Consider the following 18195-nt stretch of genomic DNA (forward strand, 5'->3'; position numbering starts at 1 on the left):
CGAAGCCACGAAACAACATCAGTAAAGTACACTCAGTTATTTATTTAATTTAATTTTTCTTCTTAGGAAACTTAGGCTCGACTCAAATGGCGTAAAGCGAAGCAATGCGATTTTTCTAAATTGTTTCAAGCTACGATCTCTAAGTATAATACTAATGGTAGCAAAGTATGTTATAAACAACTTTGTCTCTACACGCCTACCTGAGGTCTAACTGTGTACTTTAATTATGTTTTTTGTTACACAAATACACCACAACCATTTATTAGGACGATTTTAAATCTATGATTTCAGCATACTTATCTATCTTTTTATGAAAAAAGAATAAATTATCAATTACGTTTGCGATCAAGTGTTACGTCTAATACATGCATTGGTTCTTAAACAGTGGTGTTTGGGTTGAAAATGGTGGAAAATTCAATTTAGCGACAGTAAAATTAAGCTTGCTTGTGTTGTTTGTTCCCGAGAAACGAGGGCCGCGCCGATGCCGGGTCACAACTCACCACGCTTTCTTGGTCTAAGTAATCGTCGCGCGTCGTCTGTTTGCTTCGAAATGAACGGCTGCGACTAAGTGCAGTTATTATGATGCTATTTATGTGTCGATTCCGTATCACTCACCGTTTTGTTCGCACTGCGATATACGTGGGTGCTATGTATCTAACGTGACAGGTTTATCGAAAAAATTAACATATTGTTTTTACAGTTTCTTTTTACAAATAAGTAGGTGTGTCAATTTCTGTAACAACAAATAATAAAATACTGTGATAGCGAATTTCAACATGGCCGCATTGCAAATAAAAAAACGGTCAAGTGTGAGTCGGGCTCACACATGTAGGGTTTCGTATCATCGTACAAGAAATAACACATAATTTTTTTCTTTAAATTTTCATGGCAGCCGTTTTGAAATTTTTATTACATATTTGTTGTTATAGCAGCAATAGATTCTGTGAAAATTTCAACTCTACCTATTACGGTTCACGAGGTACAGCCCGCTGACAGACACACGGGCGAACGGACAGCGGAGGCTTAGTAATATGGCCCATTGGTATCCTTCGGTTACGGAACCCTAAAAACCGTAACACAGTAGAATGCACCCAAAGCCGAAATAAGAGAGTCGCAACTCCTAACTATTGGTAATTTATAAAAGTCGGGTCAAAAAATATTATCAGCAGTTTATATCAGCAGTTGCTGCTACAAAGATTTATTTCTTGCCGACTGGACGTGATTATGTGCGGTAACGTAATATAGTGTGTACCCTGTAGGTACAGTAGAATATGGTAAGACGAGGAGAATAAAGGTATGATGTACCTACGTAGATTTTAATTTTATTGTGATTTCCCATATCACGTAATCATAAAATATATAAATATAAGGTCTTTTAATATTGGTTGTGTAGTAGGAGGAGAGACCACTTTAGTGGTGATTATATTTATTAAGTTTACTTATAAACTAAGCTATTTTGGATATGGGGGAAATTCTTTGGAAATTGTGCTCGGCACAATGTCACAAAATTTTTTTAAGGGTGTGATATAAACTAACGATTTTTTCCTTACCTACCTTTCATAGAAGCACTCTTTATGCAAAATGATAAAGCGGCATTAAATGGCTATGAGTACTTTTCGATTGCGTTGACTTAGAAGCTTGATTTTTTGACAGCTCCAAGGGATCAATATTTGATATTAATTTCAACTTGATACTTCCACGCGTACCTGAGGGAAAGGTCTTGACTCTTGACAGACAGACTCACGGATAGACGGACAACGAAGTGATCCTACAAAAGTTTTTTAAGTTTAAAATTCAGGAGTTTATAAATTCTACATTTATTTAATTTTAGACAGAAGAGTAAACCAGCTCAGTTACCTATGCGTTGTGATAAATTTAAGAATCGCCGTAAGAAATAGATCTAGTAGAAGTACCACAGATGCTACGACGCTCAAGAAAACCTTAGCAGTGAGCTGGCGCTTGAGCATCACGCCGAGTGCTGCCAAAAGATCGGCTACAATGCGAGTGAGCTCCCCGGCTTTCTGCCACCTCCTCCAGATAGCTGCAGCATTGACCGCTAGCATCGTCCCACCGGTGGCACATAGGTAGACCTGAAAGCAATATCCGTCGTCATGTCAACCTATAGCGAAACCACCACAGCTGCAACACTTGGAAAAACGTTACTGAATTGCGAAACAGCAGGGCAACGCCTGCTTGACTACCCTGTTCTTTCAGAATGAAATGGACTTAGGCGCTTCTTAGGCGTAAGGCCCGCAATAGCGCAGATGGTGCGGAGTGGCGCCGAGGCGTGGTTTTGTTTACCAATTTAAAACTCTGATTGTGCTTGACATGAAAACATAATCGGATTGCGCGGACGCGCAGATTTTTTGGAATTATCGGAAACGTGAGTTGATCTACCCCCCTATACGGGTGGGGGGGGCGATAGTCGTAAATCACTTCTGATTGTCCCATTTGGTTGTTGTTTTTGAAAACCCAGGTAATTAAATAATTTTCAGTCGGGGAAGAAAATGGGAAGAAAATCGAAAGAAAAATAATTTACGAATTCTGACTATCCACCCCGTCTGGAGGATAGATGAGCTCACGTTTTTGAGTATCCGCCCTAAGATTTTTTGTGCGGTGAATACTACCTACACAAGTTTTAGTGGGTGCAAGCCCCAACTTTCCGTTTCCCCTGACGGAAGGGTATGCGTTAGGCATTTCCTGTGTAAAAAAGGGGGATAACCTAGTAAAATTAAGTAGGTACCTAAGCCGTACCTGTAAGGCTGTACCACCACAGTTTTGTATTCCAGCACATAACGCCAGCCCCGCTACTGCGATACAATAGGCCACTAACAAACCCCCGGTCACCGAATATTCCCACCGAAACACTTTCACTGATCGAAGGTGCAAGGTCAGCAGCGCTACTAAGATCATGAGCGTTATTAAGCGTAGAGCTAACACGAGGCCCCGCGAGTCGCTTAATTGTATGGCTTTGTAGTCGTAACTCATCAACCTTATTCCGCTACACGCCATAATTATTGCGACTTATTTACTTTTCAAATCATTACGGATAATTTAATTTAATTTCTCAGTTTAATATGCGTATTTGCATACGCATACCTACACTACTTGACACTGAATTGACTTTAGATGATTTTTGTAGTTCACTCTGCTTTTGGCCATGGATGTAGGAAACCTTGTTAAAACATAGTTACCTAGTTTAAAAATAAATCTCGATCTGCCTCGACCAGAGTGATTTGTGCATGATTTGTACCCCAAGCAGAGTTGAAAGAAAACCACAGAAGAAAACTTTACGACCCCGACTTTTTCCAAAGTTACGCATGAAAGGGGTTGTTTCAACAATGTGAGCCTCTCGTTAAAAGAGTAGTATATTCCTTGGTATGGGTGTTTCGCTAGGTCTAGTAAAATATACTCAAAACTATACTTTTAAAGCTTAGTTTCATAGATATGTATCTATGCTTAAATTTATATTGATTGAAATTTTCAAATAAAGTTTTTTATTTGCAGTTATCCCGGCCTTAGTTGGAGCATCGTGCAGATATCCGGGGTCGCCTGCGCATTCGCGCGTTACTTTCTCCGACGATGAACTCCAAGAAGGCACTATAGCATCTTACTCGTGCGAGCAAGGCTTCGAACTTCTTGGCCCTTCCAGAAGAATTTGTGATGCCGGTCGCTGGAGTCCTGACGGCGTTCCATTTTGTGGTAAGTGATTCTCATCTAGAGATTTTATTAAGCATCTCGCCCTACTTATACAAAATTCTTACAAAATTCTTACAGGGTCAGGTCATTTATATGATAAAGTAGATTTAGTAGTAGCCATTGAACCTATACTTATAGCTTTTAGTTCACATAGTTTAAATTATAGCCCGACCAGAAATATAAAAAAAATTGCTCTGGAGGTGCCACTAGTAACTATAATATGGTCTATGATCACTAAGTATTTGGTCTTGTATAAATTAGTTCCACGGTTTTGTGCAATATGTCGAGGTATTTTATTTTTCTGGTCAGGCTTTACGTTTATTATTATTGTCATTTTAATCAATACATTAATCATCAAGTGCGTTTGACTGCACGCAACTTTCCGAGCGGAGAGAGCCGTGGGAGTGATCTACAATGAATCTTCCGCTTTTTCGACATCATTCACGGCTCATGTGAAGTGATTTCTCGGCAAAGAAAGTAAAAGTGGGTCAGCAGAAGCGACGCGACGTCTTCGTACGGATACGCGCAGCGAGCGCGATGGATTATGGTACTTGTCGTAACAACTCAGCAAGAGCAATCAAAATAAAGCTTTTCACCATTATCACTAGCATAGCGGGATCGGTAGTGATTCGTGGAATTTTAGAAGTTTGGAGTACGGACAACTCCCGCGACTTAGGCTTAGGATTTAGGCTGTTGCAATTCTCTGATTTTTTTTATCAACATAAATATTAACAAAACTATTTAAATATATTCTTAGCGCCCTTAAGTCTAGTCGACTTTTCTGGCAATGAAATAAAAAGAAAGAGCTGGAATTCAAACCAGTCCCCTAACAGAAAAATCAGCTATACTTTTTTAGCATCTTCATCGGTCAGTGGCACGAAGCTTAAACTTTCAGATAGAGAAAGGTCTAAGGGATTTAGAAAAAGGAAAAAAGTTAAAAGATATTCAATATTCTTATAATTTTTATTGAAAAACTATTAACTCAGAAAACTTGGAAAATCATTAACATGGCTAGTGTATATTGACAGTAATTATTTTTTACGACATACTTATTTTATCTTTTATCATAATAAAATTTATTTATGATTTATAATTTCACCTCATTCATCGCTCCCAAACTGTACAAAAAAAAGTTAAGTGGGAAGAAATAAGAAGTCATGGTTTCGAAATAATGCAGTAGACTGGAATAAAAACAGTCGTTAGACTAGCCTTGCCATGAACAAGAAGTTTAGAAAACTGACTGCTGACCTTCAGTAATAAAGAGGTATGTGAAGAAGGAGGAGAAAAAAGATCTAAATCGATAAACCATTATTGCGATTAAAACAAGTGTTTGTGCTGAGAACAGGTGTACAGCTACATGATATTAGTGAGGAGTTCCGTGCTCGAACGGCTCGACTAGGGTTACCAACCTTACTATATACCTACGTATTTTAATCATCGATGTTTATACATATATTTATACATCGATGATTTTTATTTACTATATTTAAGCGTACTACTATATACTGTTGAAGAAATGTATAGGCAGTAGGTACGCAAAAATCGACCCGATTGATAAGATCGACCATTTTTGAACAGACAAATCCCACATTATGTAAAATAAAGGATGTCTTTATTCGGAACTTATGATGAGGAAAATTATGACGGATCTTTTTTAACAAATCTGGCTTCAAAGAAACAAGTAAATGCCACTTTTGAAAACCAAAGCCCTACAGAAAGTGATCAAATTAAAAAATTATTTTCTTGTATATACGTTGAAAATGTCTGAAATAGTTACTACTTTGATTATATAAATTGATTATGCAAAACCCAAAAATTTAATTTAATAAAACCCCAAGTGTTTACGTGATGATTGGGACAATAGAAGGTAGGTGAGAAGTTCAATTTACTAGAAAATAACTTCATGTAAATTGTAAAGCAGTGCTGTAGAGCAAAAGTAAAATGAGAAAACAAACATCTTTTGTCCTTTTTAGGGTTCCGTACCTCAAAAGGAAAAACGGAACCCTTTTAGGATCACTTTGTTGTCTGTTTGTCTGTCTGTCTGTCCGTCCGTCCGTCCATCCGTCGGTCGTGTCTGTCAAAAAAACCTATAGGGTACTACCCGTTGACCTAGAATCATGAAATTGGCAGGTAGGTAAATCTAATCTTATAGCACAAGTAAAGGAATTAATCTGAAAACCGTGAACTTGTGGTTCCGTCAAAGGAAAATAAATAAAAATGTGTTTCAATTTTTAAAGCAAGACAACTATACCAAGTGGGGTATCATATGAAAGGGCTTTACCTGTATATTCTAAAACAGATTATTATTTCTTTTTATGCACAATAGTTTTTGATTTATGGTGCAAAATGTCGGAAAAATGACCCGAGTACGGAATCCTCGGTGCGCGAGTCTGACTCGCACTTGGCCCATTTTTTATTCTAAAAAATCTTAGTCTTGTTTATTTTTTTTGTTTACTATGAAAAATACTAAGTTATCAGCTGGAAAAATGTTGACAACCATAGACTCGGCTCGCAAGTCGCTGCCCGCGAACTGGCGATTGGCGGCCAATGTCCGACTTATTGACCCATATAAATAAAACTGGTTTGCCAACTCGAGTCGATGAGACTTCCATTCTTATATCTTACGTTACGATAGGCTTATTTACATCTGCATCGAGAGAAAGTTTCTTAACTTAGATTACTTATTTTTCTTAATAAAGTTTATTAAATACAGAATCGGTTTTCAATCAGAATACGGCCTCCTTGGCGGAGTAGTTAGGTTAGGTCTTATTAGTGGGAGTTCTTGTGTGCGGTGCCGTGTAGAAACCAAAGAGTATGGGTTTAATGAAAACTACCATACCCTTTCAGGCTAGCCCGCTTCCATCTTAGTCTGCATCATCACTTACCACCAGGTAAGATTGTAGTCAAGGGCTAACTTGTATCTGAATTTAAAAAAAAAGGTTCGTTTTGGGACCTATCTTTCTATATATAGATACTAGTTCTTACTTTTATTATAGTAGATACCTGCTAGTTGATGAGGTTTTAAAAATCCAGTGGGAGTTCTTGATTTTCAGGATAAAATGTAGCCTATATCCGTCCCCGGGATCCAAGCTGTATTGTATCCGGTAAGAGTGTTTAAACAGTTGGGCCGTGAAAAGTTAGCAGACAGACAGACATACACACTTTCACGTTTGACGTAAAAGGAATCTAGTGTGTCTGACATTCTTAACGTCAATACCATTTAATTTGCAAGTTTAAAATGAATAGGCGAACAAGGTGATCATCTGCCCGGATTTGCTCAGGTTAAACTATATCATATTAAATTTGCATATTTAGGCACTCACAATTATTTTGTTAAGACCGCACAAAGAAGCCTTAAATCTATTAATAGAATACGTTCATGATCTTTGAAATAACGGGATTATCTGCCTTACATACATACATAGATACGGATCTAATACATAACCTCATTTTTTGAAGCCGGTTAAAAATAGTTCTGACTAGACTTCTGGATAAAGTAGCTTTCTAGTATTGAAAGGCATTCCCTCCGGCATTCCGTAATCGATTAAATATATCTACAAAGATATATTTAATCGATACAAATGCGATAGCGGCTAACATATTCGATTAACGGATCGATCAGTGTCATGGCACTGAGCTTGACCTGGTCAACTACAGGTGTCGAGACAAGTGAGAAGCGTGCGACGTCTTGCTAAGCCACTTGTCGCGCGCTAAGCGAGAACCATCTAGAGCGTAAACGACACCATGTGACAATCTACACGGATTTATTTCACTTTACCCATCAAGCTTTATCTGAGTACTAACTGTTTTACCCAAGTAACAACTTTATCTAAGTAATTTTCAATGAAATTTATACGACCCCATTTGCATATGTTTATATAAGTACCTATATTTTATAAGTTGGTCGACTATAACTCTTTAACTTGTAAAGCCTACTTAACTGTGATACTTAATTTTCCTTTACCTGCGTTTTATCACTCATACGTACGGGTCTTATACATAATCTCTCTCTGAATTGTTAAATAATAGGTAAGAGCAAAATTTTACCGAAAATTTCTTTTCCAGTTATCAACGTCGCTGCCGGAAAAGCGCCTATGCAAATCTCTACAGATGAGGGCGCTGTACCTCAAAAGGCCCTGGATGGCAGCACGTCGTCCGCCTTCAGCGCGGAAACCTGCACCCTCTCTAAAATAGAAAGAGCCCCATGGTGGTACGTCAACCTTCTGGAACCCTACATGGTACAACTTGTCAGACTCGACTTCGGGAAGCCTTGTTGTGGTGAGTTGTTTTGAAAGCTATAAAAAACCTGCTGTCCAAGTTCAAGCTGTTCCACCTGTATTTGTTGTACATACCTACTCTTTTTTATTTACAACCTCTCGACATTTACAACTGTCAAGGTGTACTTAGAGATTTATTAAGACTCCAATGGTAGAGATATACCTATGAATAGTCGTATAGATGTCTTGTAAAGGGAAGAGCATCTTATATATATATATATACATATAATAAAATTGTAGAAAGTGGTGTCTGTACAATGGAAATATATTAAAAAAAGTAGCAGGGGTTGTTATTATATCGATGCCGAACCCGAAATTGTAATTAATTTTTTTTTTGTCTGTCTGTGTGTTTGTGCACGCTAATATCAGAAACGGCTTATTCGATTTAGATACGGTTTTCACTAATATATTGTAGTAAGCTTCACTTAACATTTAGTGTTTATTTCATGTCAATCGGTTCATAAATAAAAAATTGACATAAATGTCAATTTAAAGAATCATGGCGAACATTTTTGACGTACAGAGTACGTACTACACGCCTCGCGCCTGAGCGTCCGTGGCTATATAAAGCGCGAAAAGTCACTATTCCACGCGAACGAAGTCGCGGGCACAGCTAGTGTTTTTACTATAATCGATTTTCATGCGAAGCATGGTTAGGCTAAAGTGCAACGCACATAGGCAGAGTGGAGTGGATTCGAGGCGCAACATTTTTCAATCAATACCTGTTTTTCGCTCGTCTCAACTTTACTCCAATTGTATGTGTTGACTCTTGTGTTACTATCCTTTTATGAATAACTGAGGTTTGAATCTCTAGTACACAAGTATAGTGTCCAGCCGTGGACGTCTGTCGTATAAGACGACGACGCCGAAAATCTTAGCTACAATAGGTCAAGCGTGGGTTAAGTTTGTCATTACAACGGTTTATAAGCATAATATTATATCCTAAGTACCGTGTTCACTGCGTGTCTACCAAGATCAGTCTGTCAGTCTGTCTTTCTCGACCTAAATGTGCAATGGTGCTCGAATTCACTCCGTAGGCGTTATCTTGCTAATTGAACTCTCCACGCGTCGTACATTTTGCATGTCAAACCTTATTCTTATTGACGCCTTGCAAAGTTTAATGAATTATGTTATTCTGTACTAGCAGACACCCACGACTTCATCCGCGTGGATCAGCTAGTCACACGTAAGGATTGTTACATCGGAATGAGATCCAACTTTAGTATTTCATTTCATTTTGAATACAAATCCAGATCTAATACTTACAGAGTTAAAACAATAAAGCGTCTGATAAAAAAAGCCAAACCTTCAGAAAAGTACAACAAATGCTTTCTATGTAGGTACTTTCAAGTTTTGGTGAAAATACCGCAGAAATGGGTACATTTACCTTATATACTACGATATTTTTGCAATGTTTTGACAACAAGTTTTAAGTTTACAATCTTGATAGATGTGATTTTACTAACTATACTTACAACTTTGCGCTGTATGTTATATACCTAGAGGCCCGCAATGCGCGTCGTTTATACCTAAGTCACCAACTGTCATCAAATGGAAATGCGGTGAGGCTTCACAGCTTTCCACGAATAGGTACATTCATATTTCTAATCCTTACTATTTATATAATTGTATAAAATTATGATACATTTGCGGTCAAGCCTCAGTAACTACTAACGATTAGGTAAAATACCTTCCAGTGAAAGTTGTAATGGCGTCAGAGAAAATATACTTAAGGCAGGACGTAACAAAAACGCCGTAAAGTTTTCATATTTTAATGCGGACTTTGAATGTGATTCATTAGTCTGAGTGTAGGTAACCAGGTAACTCGTAAAAACATTGACAAAGTTCTGTAATAATGATAAGTGTATGGTAATAATTGAATTGTTAAGTACATTTTGTGTGATAAATTAAGTAAAACAATAAAATTTATTGAATCAAATAGATATTATAATAATAAATTAACAATTCTCTGAAATAAACTTAAATCTAGATTAAAACATAAGAAATATCATATTAAAACTATAATAAATTAAATCCTCAAAGAGACCAGCGCAGTAAGGCATTATACCCAAGATCCTGGACAGCATTAACCCTTTGGATTGCCAATAAGTAAAATATAGTCCCTACAAAATGACTTCTCCCGCGCCATTTTATCGTTCTCTTGACATGATATTTGACACATAAAGTTTAAATGGCGCGTGAGAACTCATTTATCTCTCATTACTCATCATTACAAGTAAGAGGACCTAAAAAACGAAAATTTAATATTTTATTTTTATTTCGTTAGGAATGAACACTCCAGCAACGATAGAAGTGCGAGTTGGCAATAATAGACCCGATCTTGGAACAAACCCAATCTGCAACAGGTTTATCGGTTTCCTGGAACAGGGACAGCCGCTATTTCTACCCTGCAACCCCCCAATGCCGGGCGCTTTTGTCAGTGTTCATTTGGAAGCCGCAATCCCAAGTCAGCTGTCCATCTGTGAAGCGTTCGTGTACACGGATCAGGCGTTGCCAATAGAAAGATGCCCCCAATTTCGGGATCAACCACCCGGCAGCACTGCGACTTACAATGGCAAATGTTACATTTTCTATGATCGGCAACCAGCCAGCTTTCAAGAAGCTCTCGCAGTTTGCCAGTCAAGAGGAGGCTCGTTGGTAGTCGAAAGTAATCCAGCCCTACAAGGTTTCATAAGCTGGGAGCTTTGGAGACGTCATAGGTGAGTAAAAAATGCAATTATTATTACCGCTATGCGCATTTTTCACCATTTACCTGAACCTAGTTATTATCAATCTAATGGGCACACCTTGACCACACCTTGACTGTAGATTTAACTACGTATCAGGTTACTAATGTTATTTTATTTTGTATACCTATACATTTGTATATATTACTTTATATTGTATATATTAATTTATATTTGTAAGTAGGTACAATGTACATATATGTATGTATATCTATATATATATTCTTATTATAGCAATTATGAGAATCAATCGGAATGAAACAATTAGGGTAATTCCATGCAAAAGTTGTAAGCGATTGTTAAAATTATCGAAGATTACGATATTAGTACGAAGTCATAGAAAACAAAAAAATTATATGAAAACTAAATAATGGTATATTTACAATGTCACAGATTTATAATAAACAAGTCATAATTATTAAAATAGGTAGGTAATCAAGTGAGTAATTTTTTTTAGGGTTCCGTACCTCAAAAGGAAAATCGGAACCCTTATAGGATCACTTCGTTGTCTGTCTGTCTGTCCGTCCGTCGTGTCTGTCAAACCTATAGGGTACTTTCCGTTGACCTAGAATCATGAAATTTGGCAGGTAGGGGTAGGTCTTATAGCACAAGTACAGGAATAAATCTGAAAACCGCGAATTTGTGGTTACATCATTAAAAAAAATTAAAACGTGTTTCAATTTTCAAAGTAAGATAACTATACCAAGTGGGGATCATATGAAAGGGCTTTACCTGTACATTCTAAAACAGATTTTTATTTATTTTTATATATAATAGTTTTTGATTTATCGTACAAAATGTTGGAAAAATACCCGAGTACGGAACCCTCAGTGCGCGAGTCTGACTCGCACTTGGCCGGGGTTTTTTTTTGTCATAAAATTGCTAAATAATATTAGGGGTTAAAGCACGTTAAGTAGGTATCTTCCCTCATTACCCATCTATCATTTCCGTCATCTCAAGGGAAGATAAAACTAATAGGTAAATATAGATAAATAAACTTTTTATTTAGGAAACAAAGCGGTAGATTATTTTGCAGAAACAAATGAGTATATGTACTCTGGAGATCTGCATAGAGTCCACATCCCTAGTCCACATCCGCCCATAATACATCTAAGTATGAAGGCATTTTGTACCGCTTCCCGGGACAATTGTTTTGTTAAAATTCTAATTTAGGATTAAATGTGCCAATTAATTTTTAATATTTACTATATTATCCAGCAGATTGAGAAATGTCTAGCTTGCTGATGCGAATTTGATGATAAATCTGTGCTGCGAACGTTGACACAGGCTTTGCGTAATGGTGTGGTGATGATGATTGATGGCATGACGAAAAGTAGGTAAAGTAAGATTGTTTTTGTGACAATCAATAGGTGTAAAAACAGTATCCTACAGTCATTGGCGTGTACAGGGTTAAGTGCCTCTACCTCGATGAAGCCCCAATAGCTCAACAGTTCCAAGAGCTGCCACAAATCCTAAAGGTTGGCGTTTCAAACCCCAACCGTTGAACTATTGTCGTACCCACTCCTAGCACTAGCTTTACGCTTAGTTGGAGAAGAAAGGGGAATATTAGCTATTAATAACATGGTTAATTATTTTTAAACCAAGATATTCGTTAAGGATTCGTTAAGCTCAGCTAAAGTTCATAATGAATTTTAACCGTCAATAACTTTTATCTGAGGAATAAAGAGGTTTTGACAGTTTTTGTATAGGAAATCTGTCAAAACGGTAAATCTATTCCTCAGATAAAAGTTATTTGACGATTGGCCTCTGCCTGCATTGTAGAGCTGTCAACGCGATCTCCTGCGCATGTCGCGTCGTTCAAACGCGAAAACAACAGAGAGGGATCGTGTCGCAATGAATCGTATCTATCTAATATTATTTCTCAAATACATATTTGTATTTAAACACAGTCTAGTCAGTTGTAATTTTTTACTTTGCAATAAATTTAAAAATATTACGTAGCCTACTCAACCTCGGAATGTTCATACAGACCATGTAGGCAACTGTCTATGGACTCGGCGTCTCCTAGGGAGCTGGAGAAACAACTGCGCTCGTTCATTTTGACATTTTGTTTTTATTACTTTTACTTACTTTTCATTCTCAATATCCCAGGAAACCGCGACAAAAAGTCATGATGTTTGTTTTACAACAGACACAAAATAAATAATAGATATAAGTTCTTTAGTTAAACTGAAAATGGCTAAAGAGAGGTTCCTCAACCCAAACTTTGTATCAAGCCTAGGGGCCTAAGCATGACTTAATCCTTACGTACGAGATAAAACCTATTTTATATAGTAGGTATGTATGGATAGTTTTTAATGACTGATCTTCTACGGATAGTTTAAGAAGGTTGTCTTAAATGTTAGGATGATTAGGATGGCCAGCAACGATATGTATTATGTAGGTAGGTAGATCCATTAATAAGTAGGTACTACATATGTACTTCTGTTGTGCGCAGGTAGGTATAACTGTTTACTTATTTTCTTTTGACAATATAATATGATATCATTTCTATTGCGATACAGTTAGAAAGGAAAAATCAGCGTAACGAGGTATTAGTTGAACGATCCATTACAGATCCGCTATGCGAAGCAGAGCGCGGTGATTGAGTCAATTTCTGGTCCCATCTTCTACTTGAATGTTACGTTTTAGTCCGTTATAGTGATTGGACGCAGTGCGGTAACGGGATCATTCATATTATTGGCTGAAATGTATAGAAAACAGGGTGACAATACTTAAGAGTAGAAAGATAGAATAATATACACACATATGAACGATGAGAATATAGGTGAGCTCAGAGTTGGATGGGCGATGGAGGGACTGACTGAGGAACTATAGGATTGGAGTTTCTCTACGTTATCAAATCTGAAATGAGGACTTCTACTGTAGTACTACTTTACTGTTTAGTTATTATTTTGTTAGAGAACCTAGGTACTAACCGACACAGCTCAACGGGTTGGGAAGAGAAAAGTGGCAGTGGGCAGGGCACGTAATACGTAAAATTGATAGACGTTGTGGTCCCAAGAACGGCGACCTTGCACCACTAAGCGCAGCTTGAACGACCCTCCACTAGGTGGACAGACGATATCAAACGAGCCGCTGGAGGCGGTGCTAGTCCCTACAAGAGACCTATGCCCAGCTGTGATGATGATGAGAATTTAATACATTATATTATCTATACTCTGTAAATAAAATTGAAGTGTCTGTCTGTTTGAACGGGCTAATCTTTGGAATGGCTGACCTATTTTGACGGGACTTTCACAGACAAGTATAAGATTAACCAAGGAGTAACATATGCTACTTTATAACCGATTTTAAAAATGGAGGAGTTGTGTTTTTCTACCTGTGCGCTGACATCTCCGAGATTTCTGAACCGATTTGCGTAATTTATTTTTAATCGATAGAGAAACTTTGCGACATTGTTCCATAAAAAATTTGGATTCCAACTCCTCAATCCTGATGCTGCGGGGGATCTAACCAATCCACGCGGCCGAAGCTGCGGGCATCATCTAATTTCCAATAAACGTTTGTACATCTAATTGCATATGTATAATAATATTTATACGATTCCTAAGAAAGGTTTAAAGAGCCTCAATAGCTTGAAGAACGATTGAAGAACGGACTGAATACCGAAAGGTTGGCGATTCAAACCGCACCCGTTGCACTATTGTCGCACCTACTCCTAGAACAAGCTTAAACTTAATTAAAGGGGAAAGGGGAATATTAGTCATGAATAGCATGACAATATACTTTTTAAAAAGAAAAAAAAATTGCTTTTGCGAATGTAAAAAAAAAAAAATTTGCTGGCTGTGTTGTTTAGACATTATTCGAAAACATTCCAAGAACCGACCACCTTCATTGAATTCTAACAACACATACCTACGCAGTATGTGTTCAATCTCAGTATCAGCACAAACTCTTATGCGCTTTCAAAATTAAATTGGTACTACTTACCTTCTTGTTGCGAAAGTAATTAGGTATAATCTCAGCCCAATTTAGTGATATATTTTAATTGCTTAAAACACACATTACTCCAAAAACTTAGAGGTATTGAGGTCAATACTCCCGAGGTCAAAACTCGGGATTGAGTCATGGACTCTATTTACTTATTGACCTCGGGAGTAAGTAAGAGTATATAACTTGGTACAATATTTATAGAGCAAGATCCCAGGACCGCCAGACTTACTTATTTTCTGAAAAACTTTGTGGGATCTTGGATCATTATAATACTTGTTAAATTCAAAATAGAATTTGAGTATTGTCATAGTGTATGTAGGTTTTAAGAGCTGATAATTGACGTAATGCTATGTGATTGGTAGGAGCGATAGTAGCAGTCGATACTGGATTGGGGCCGTCCGTGACCGAGAAGACCCAAAAGACTGGAGGTGGGTCAACAGTGGCACACTCATCAAGCTGACGTTCTGGAAGAACCTTGTATGGCGCGAAAACTGCGCAATGTTCGACGGCAGCAAAGAGTGGCTCTGGGCCGACGTCAACTGCGACTCCAGATTGAACTATATTTGTCAACACCGTAAGTTCATTTTGCATTAATTTTGCAAAGCGAAATATTTGAGGCAATGCGATTGAGCTTGGCACTTTGTATATTTATAACTCACTCAAGAAAGAAATTACTTACAACTATTTACATTGCGAATGAATATCAAGTTACTCGGTATTTTAAATGTTAATGCTGTCCAATAGCTATGAATTTGTACGGTAGGTATTAGAAAGTCTTGTTACGGGTTGATAAAATGTTTGACATCTATTCCAGAACCTAAAGCATGTGGTAGGCCAGAACAACCACCTAACTCGACTATGTCTACGGAACACTTCCCAGTGGGGGCGACTGTGGAGTACTCTTGTGATGAAGGGCACCTGCTGGTCGGACCCACTGTAAGGACATGCTTGGATACGGGATTCTACGATGAATACCCGCCTCTTTGTAAACGTAAGCATAATCTATATTTCAAAAATATTGATATTTCTTTTCTTCTACGCAGTGGAAACATAATACAAATAATAAACACAAGCATATGCGTCAGAGAGTGACAAGAATTACCGCGTTCCAAATAATGGTAGTGCAGGCAAATGCACAAACGCTCTTTTTACGGCCCCGTACCTCAAAAGGAAAAATGGAACCCTTATAGGATCACTTTGTTGTCTGTCTATCTGTCCGTCCGTCCGTCTGTCCCTCCGTCTGTCCGTCCATCCGTCCGTCCGTCCGTCCGTCCACATCCACATGTTCAAGGTCGGGAATACGATCACGGGCTATATTTGTACCTTAAATTCTACTTCTTCCTAACCTTAGCAGTGGAAACATAATACAAATAATAAACACAAGCATATGCGTCAGAGAGTGACAAGAATTACCGCGTTCCAAATAATGGTAGTGCAGGCAAATGCACAAACGCTCTTTTTACGATCCCGTACCTCAAAAGGAAAAATGGAACCCTTATAGGATCACTTTGTTGTCTGTCTATCTGTCCGTCCGTCCGTCTGTCCCTCCGTCTGTCCGTCCATCCGTCCGTCCGTCCGTCCGTCCACATCCACATGTTCAAGGTCGGGAATACGATCACGGGCTATATTTGTACCTTAAATTCTACTTCTTCCTAACCTTCTAACAAAAGATAAAGAAAAACAAATGAGTAAGTGAATACAACTTTGATACAAGTAAGCAATTTGCACGCCAGTGTGTTCAATTTGTAACAGTTGCATCGCTGGTTATGAGAACTTTACAACAACCACATAAGTATACATTTATGTTAAAATATTTTAAAAAATCAAGTAAGAGTTTTCGAAATAGAGTTATTATGGAATAATGTAGATGGGTACCTACTTATTTAAAGAGAAAGAATTTTGTTACGTCTGTTGTTAAATAAAGTACTGGTCAGTTGAGTAATATCTGGATATCTACTTACAGTTTTATACCAATACTTTGTAAAACTATTTTTTTTCAAGTTCAGAAAATAAAGGGCTTTTTTATTAGTATGATTATGTTAGGTGCATATCCATAATGGACAAAATCGCGGGTGGCATCTCGGGTTATATGTGTACCTTAAATTCTACTTCTTCTTTCTTAACAGGGTTCTCTCCGTCACTCGCTTCATACAATCGTAGTTCCAATTTCATTAGAATATTAAGCAACCAAAGTCCATGAAATTTTGCAGACATATTTTAGAAACTAATATCTGTGTCTGTGGTGTTTTAGATTTTTCCAAAAATATGTAGTTTTAAAATTACAGGGGCTCAAAGATTTGTATGAAAATTTTAAGACCGCGTAACTTTGAAACCGAATATTTTAACAGAAATCTGGAAAACCACAGACATAGATATTAGTTTCTAGAATATGTCTGCAAAACATGGACTTTGGTTGCTTAATATTCAAATGAAATTAGAACTACGATTGTATGAAACGAGTGACGGAGAGAGCCCTCTTAACCTTCTAATAAAACTTCTAAAAAAACAAATGGGTGAGTACGACTTTGATACAAGTAAGTAAGCAATTGGCGCGGCAGTGTGTTCAATTTGTAACAAAGAGAACTTTGCCTTGCTTGGGAATTTTACAAATGTGCGTTTGTGTATACAGGAATAGAATGCGGACGCCCCGCGGAGATAGAGCACGGCAGTTACAAGCTGATGAACGTGTCAGTGTCGTACCTGTCGCATGTACAATATGAATGCGAGCCCGGCTACGAGATGGTGGGTCGATCGCGCCTGGTGTGCGATATTGACGAGCGGTGGAACGGTCCGCCACCGCGCTGTGATGGTAATTATACCGACAATAGAGTAATCCTGCGGGATTGCATCCTGAGTTGTCTTCTTCCGCCTATCTCTAGAAACTGCTTAAGTTCCTAAGTCGTGGAATGTCGCTGTCATGCAGCCAGTTACCTAAAATTTTTCCTAAAACTTTTATTATTATGCCTGAAAAAAGGGCAGTTGTGCTGATCCGGCCAATTTCAGACCCTGTTCGGATAATTTTCATAAAAGCACAGAATAATAACTATAGTATACGATAAAAGTATGGAAATTACTCAACAGCAAGCTCCTAGCATACCTAGAAGGAAACGATCTAAGACCGTTAGTGCAGCTTGTAGAAAAATCGGCCTATAGGGGATCCCATGCATACTATTTGGGACGAAGCCATTGAGAAATACGACGAGGCCTCGCCGATCTTTTAACATCTCGGATCTGGCATGGTCTTCACAGTACTCACTAGTTTTTGATATTTGATATCTGATTTCTTGAGCCTGACCTGAGCGTCGCACCGTGGCTAGAGAATTCTTTACAAGAGTTCGAGTATTGTCATCTAGTGTTTATATGTGGATTTTTGGAGACCGTTGCAAGTAAATCTACCACTATTTCAAAATACCCAGTTCCTGCCGAGAAGAACCAGCAAGAAACTCTGCGGCTGCTTTTAAATTGAAAATAAAAACTTTTGATGAAAAAATAAAAGCGTTTACAATATTATGCCA

At 37.8% G+C, this 18195-nt stretch overlaps 2 protein-coding genes across 4 annotated transcripts in view; one reads left to right on the forward strand and one right to left on the reverse strand.

The window, feature by feature from the left end:
• LOC123880164 overlaps positions 1–18195 on the forward strand; it is a 38702-nt gene that overhangs the window by 10569 nt on the left and 9938 nt on the right. For 2 of the 3 annotated variants that reach the window (XM_045928128.1, XM_045928129.1), the window contains exons 2-7: positions 3508–3702; positions 7765–7977; positions 10264–10696; positions 15043–15254; positions 15495–15671; positions 17310–17489. In XM_045928128.1, coding sequence (XP_045784084.1) covers positions 3508–3702; positions 7765–7977; positions 10264–10696; positions 15043–15254; positions 15495–15671; positions 17310–17489 — 1410 coding nt within the window. The remainder of the gene's footprint in view (positions 1–3507; positions 3703–7764; positions 7978–10263; positions 10697–15042; positions 15255–15494; positions 15672–17309; positions 17490–18195) is intronic. The other variant, XM_045928130.1, reaches the window with a different exon arrangement.
• LOC123880201 lies at positions 1840–3098 on the reverse strand. The gene is made up of 2 exons (XM_045928191.1): positions 2755–3098; positions 1840–2090 (listed from the first exon to the last, which is right to left on the reverse strand). Exons 1-2 carry the CDS (start codon positions 3010–3012, stop codon positions 1854–1856), a joined length of 495 nt encoding a protein of 164 aa, XP_045784147.1. The 5' UTR covers positions 3013–3098; the 3' UTR covers positions 1840–1853.

The sequence above is a fragment of the Maniola jurtina genome, chromosome Z, assembly GCF_905333055.1.
Source record: "Maniola jurtina chromosome Z, ilManJurt1.1, whole genome shotgun sequence".
Taxonomy (NCBI): Eukaryota; Metazoa; Arthropoda; class Insecta; order Lepidoptera; family Nymphalidae; genus Maniola; species Maniola jurtina.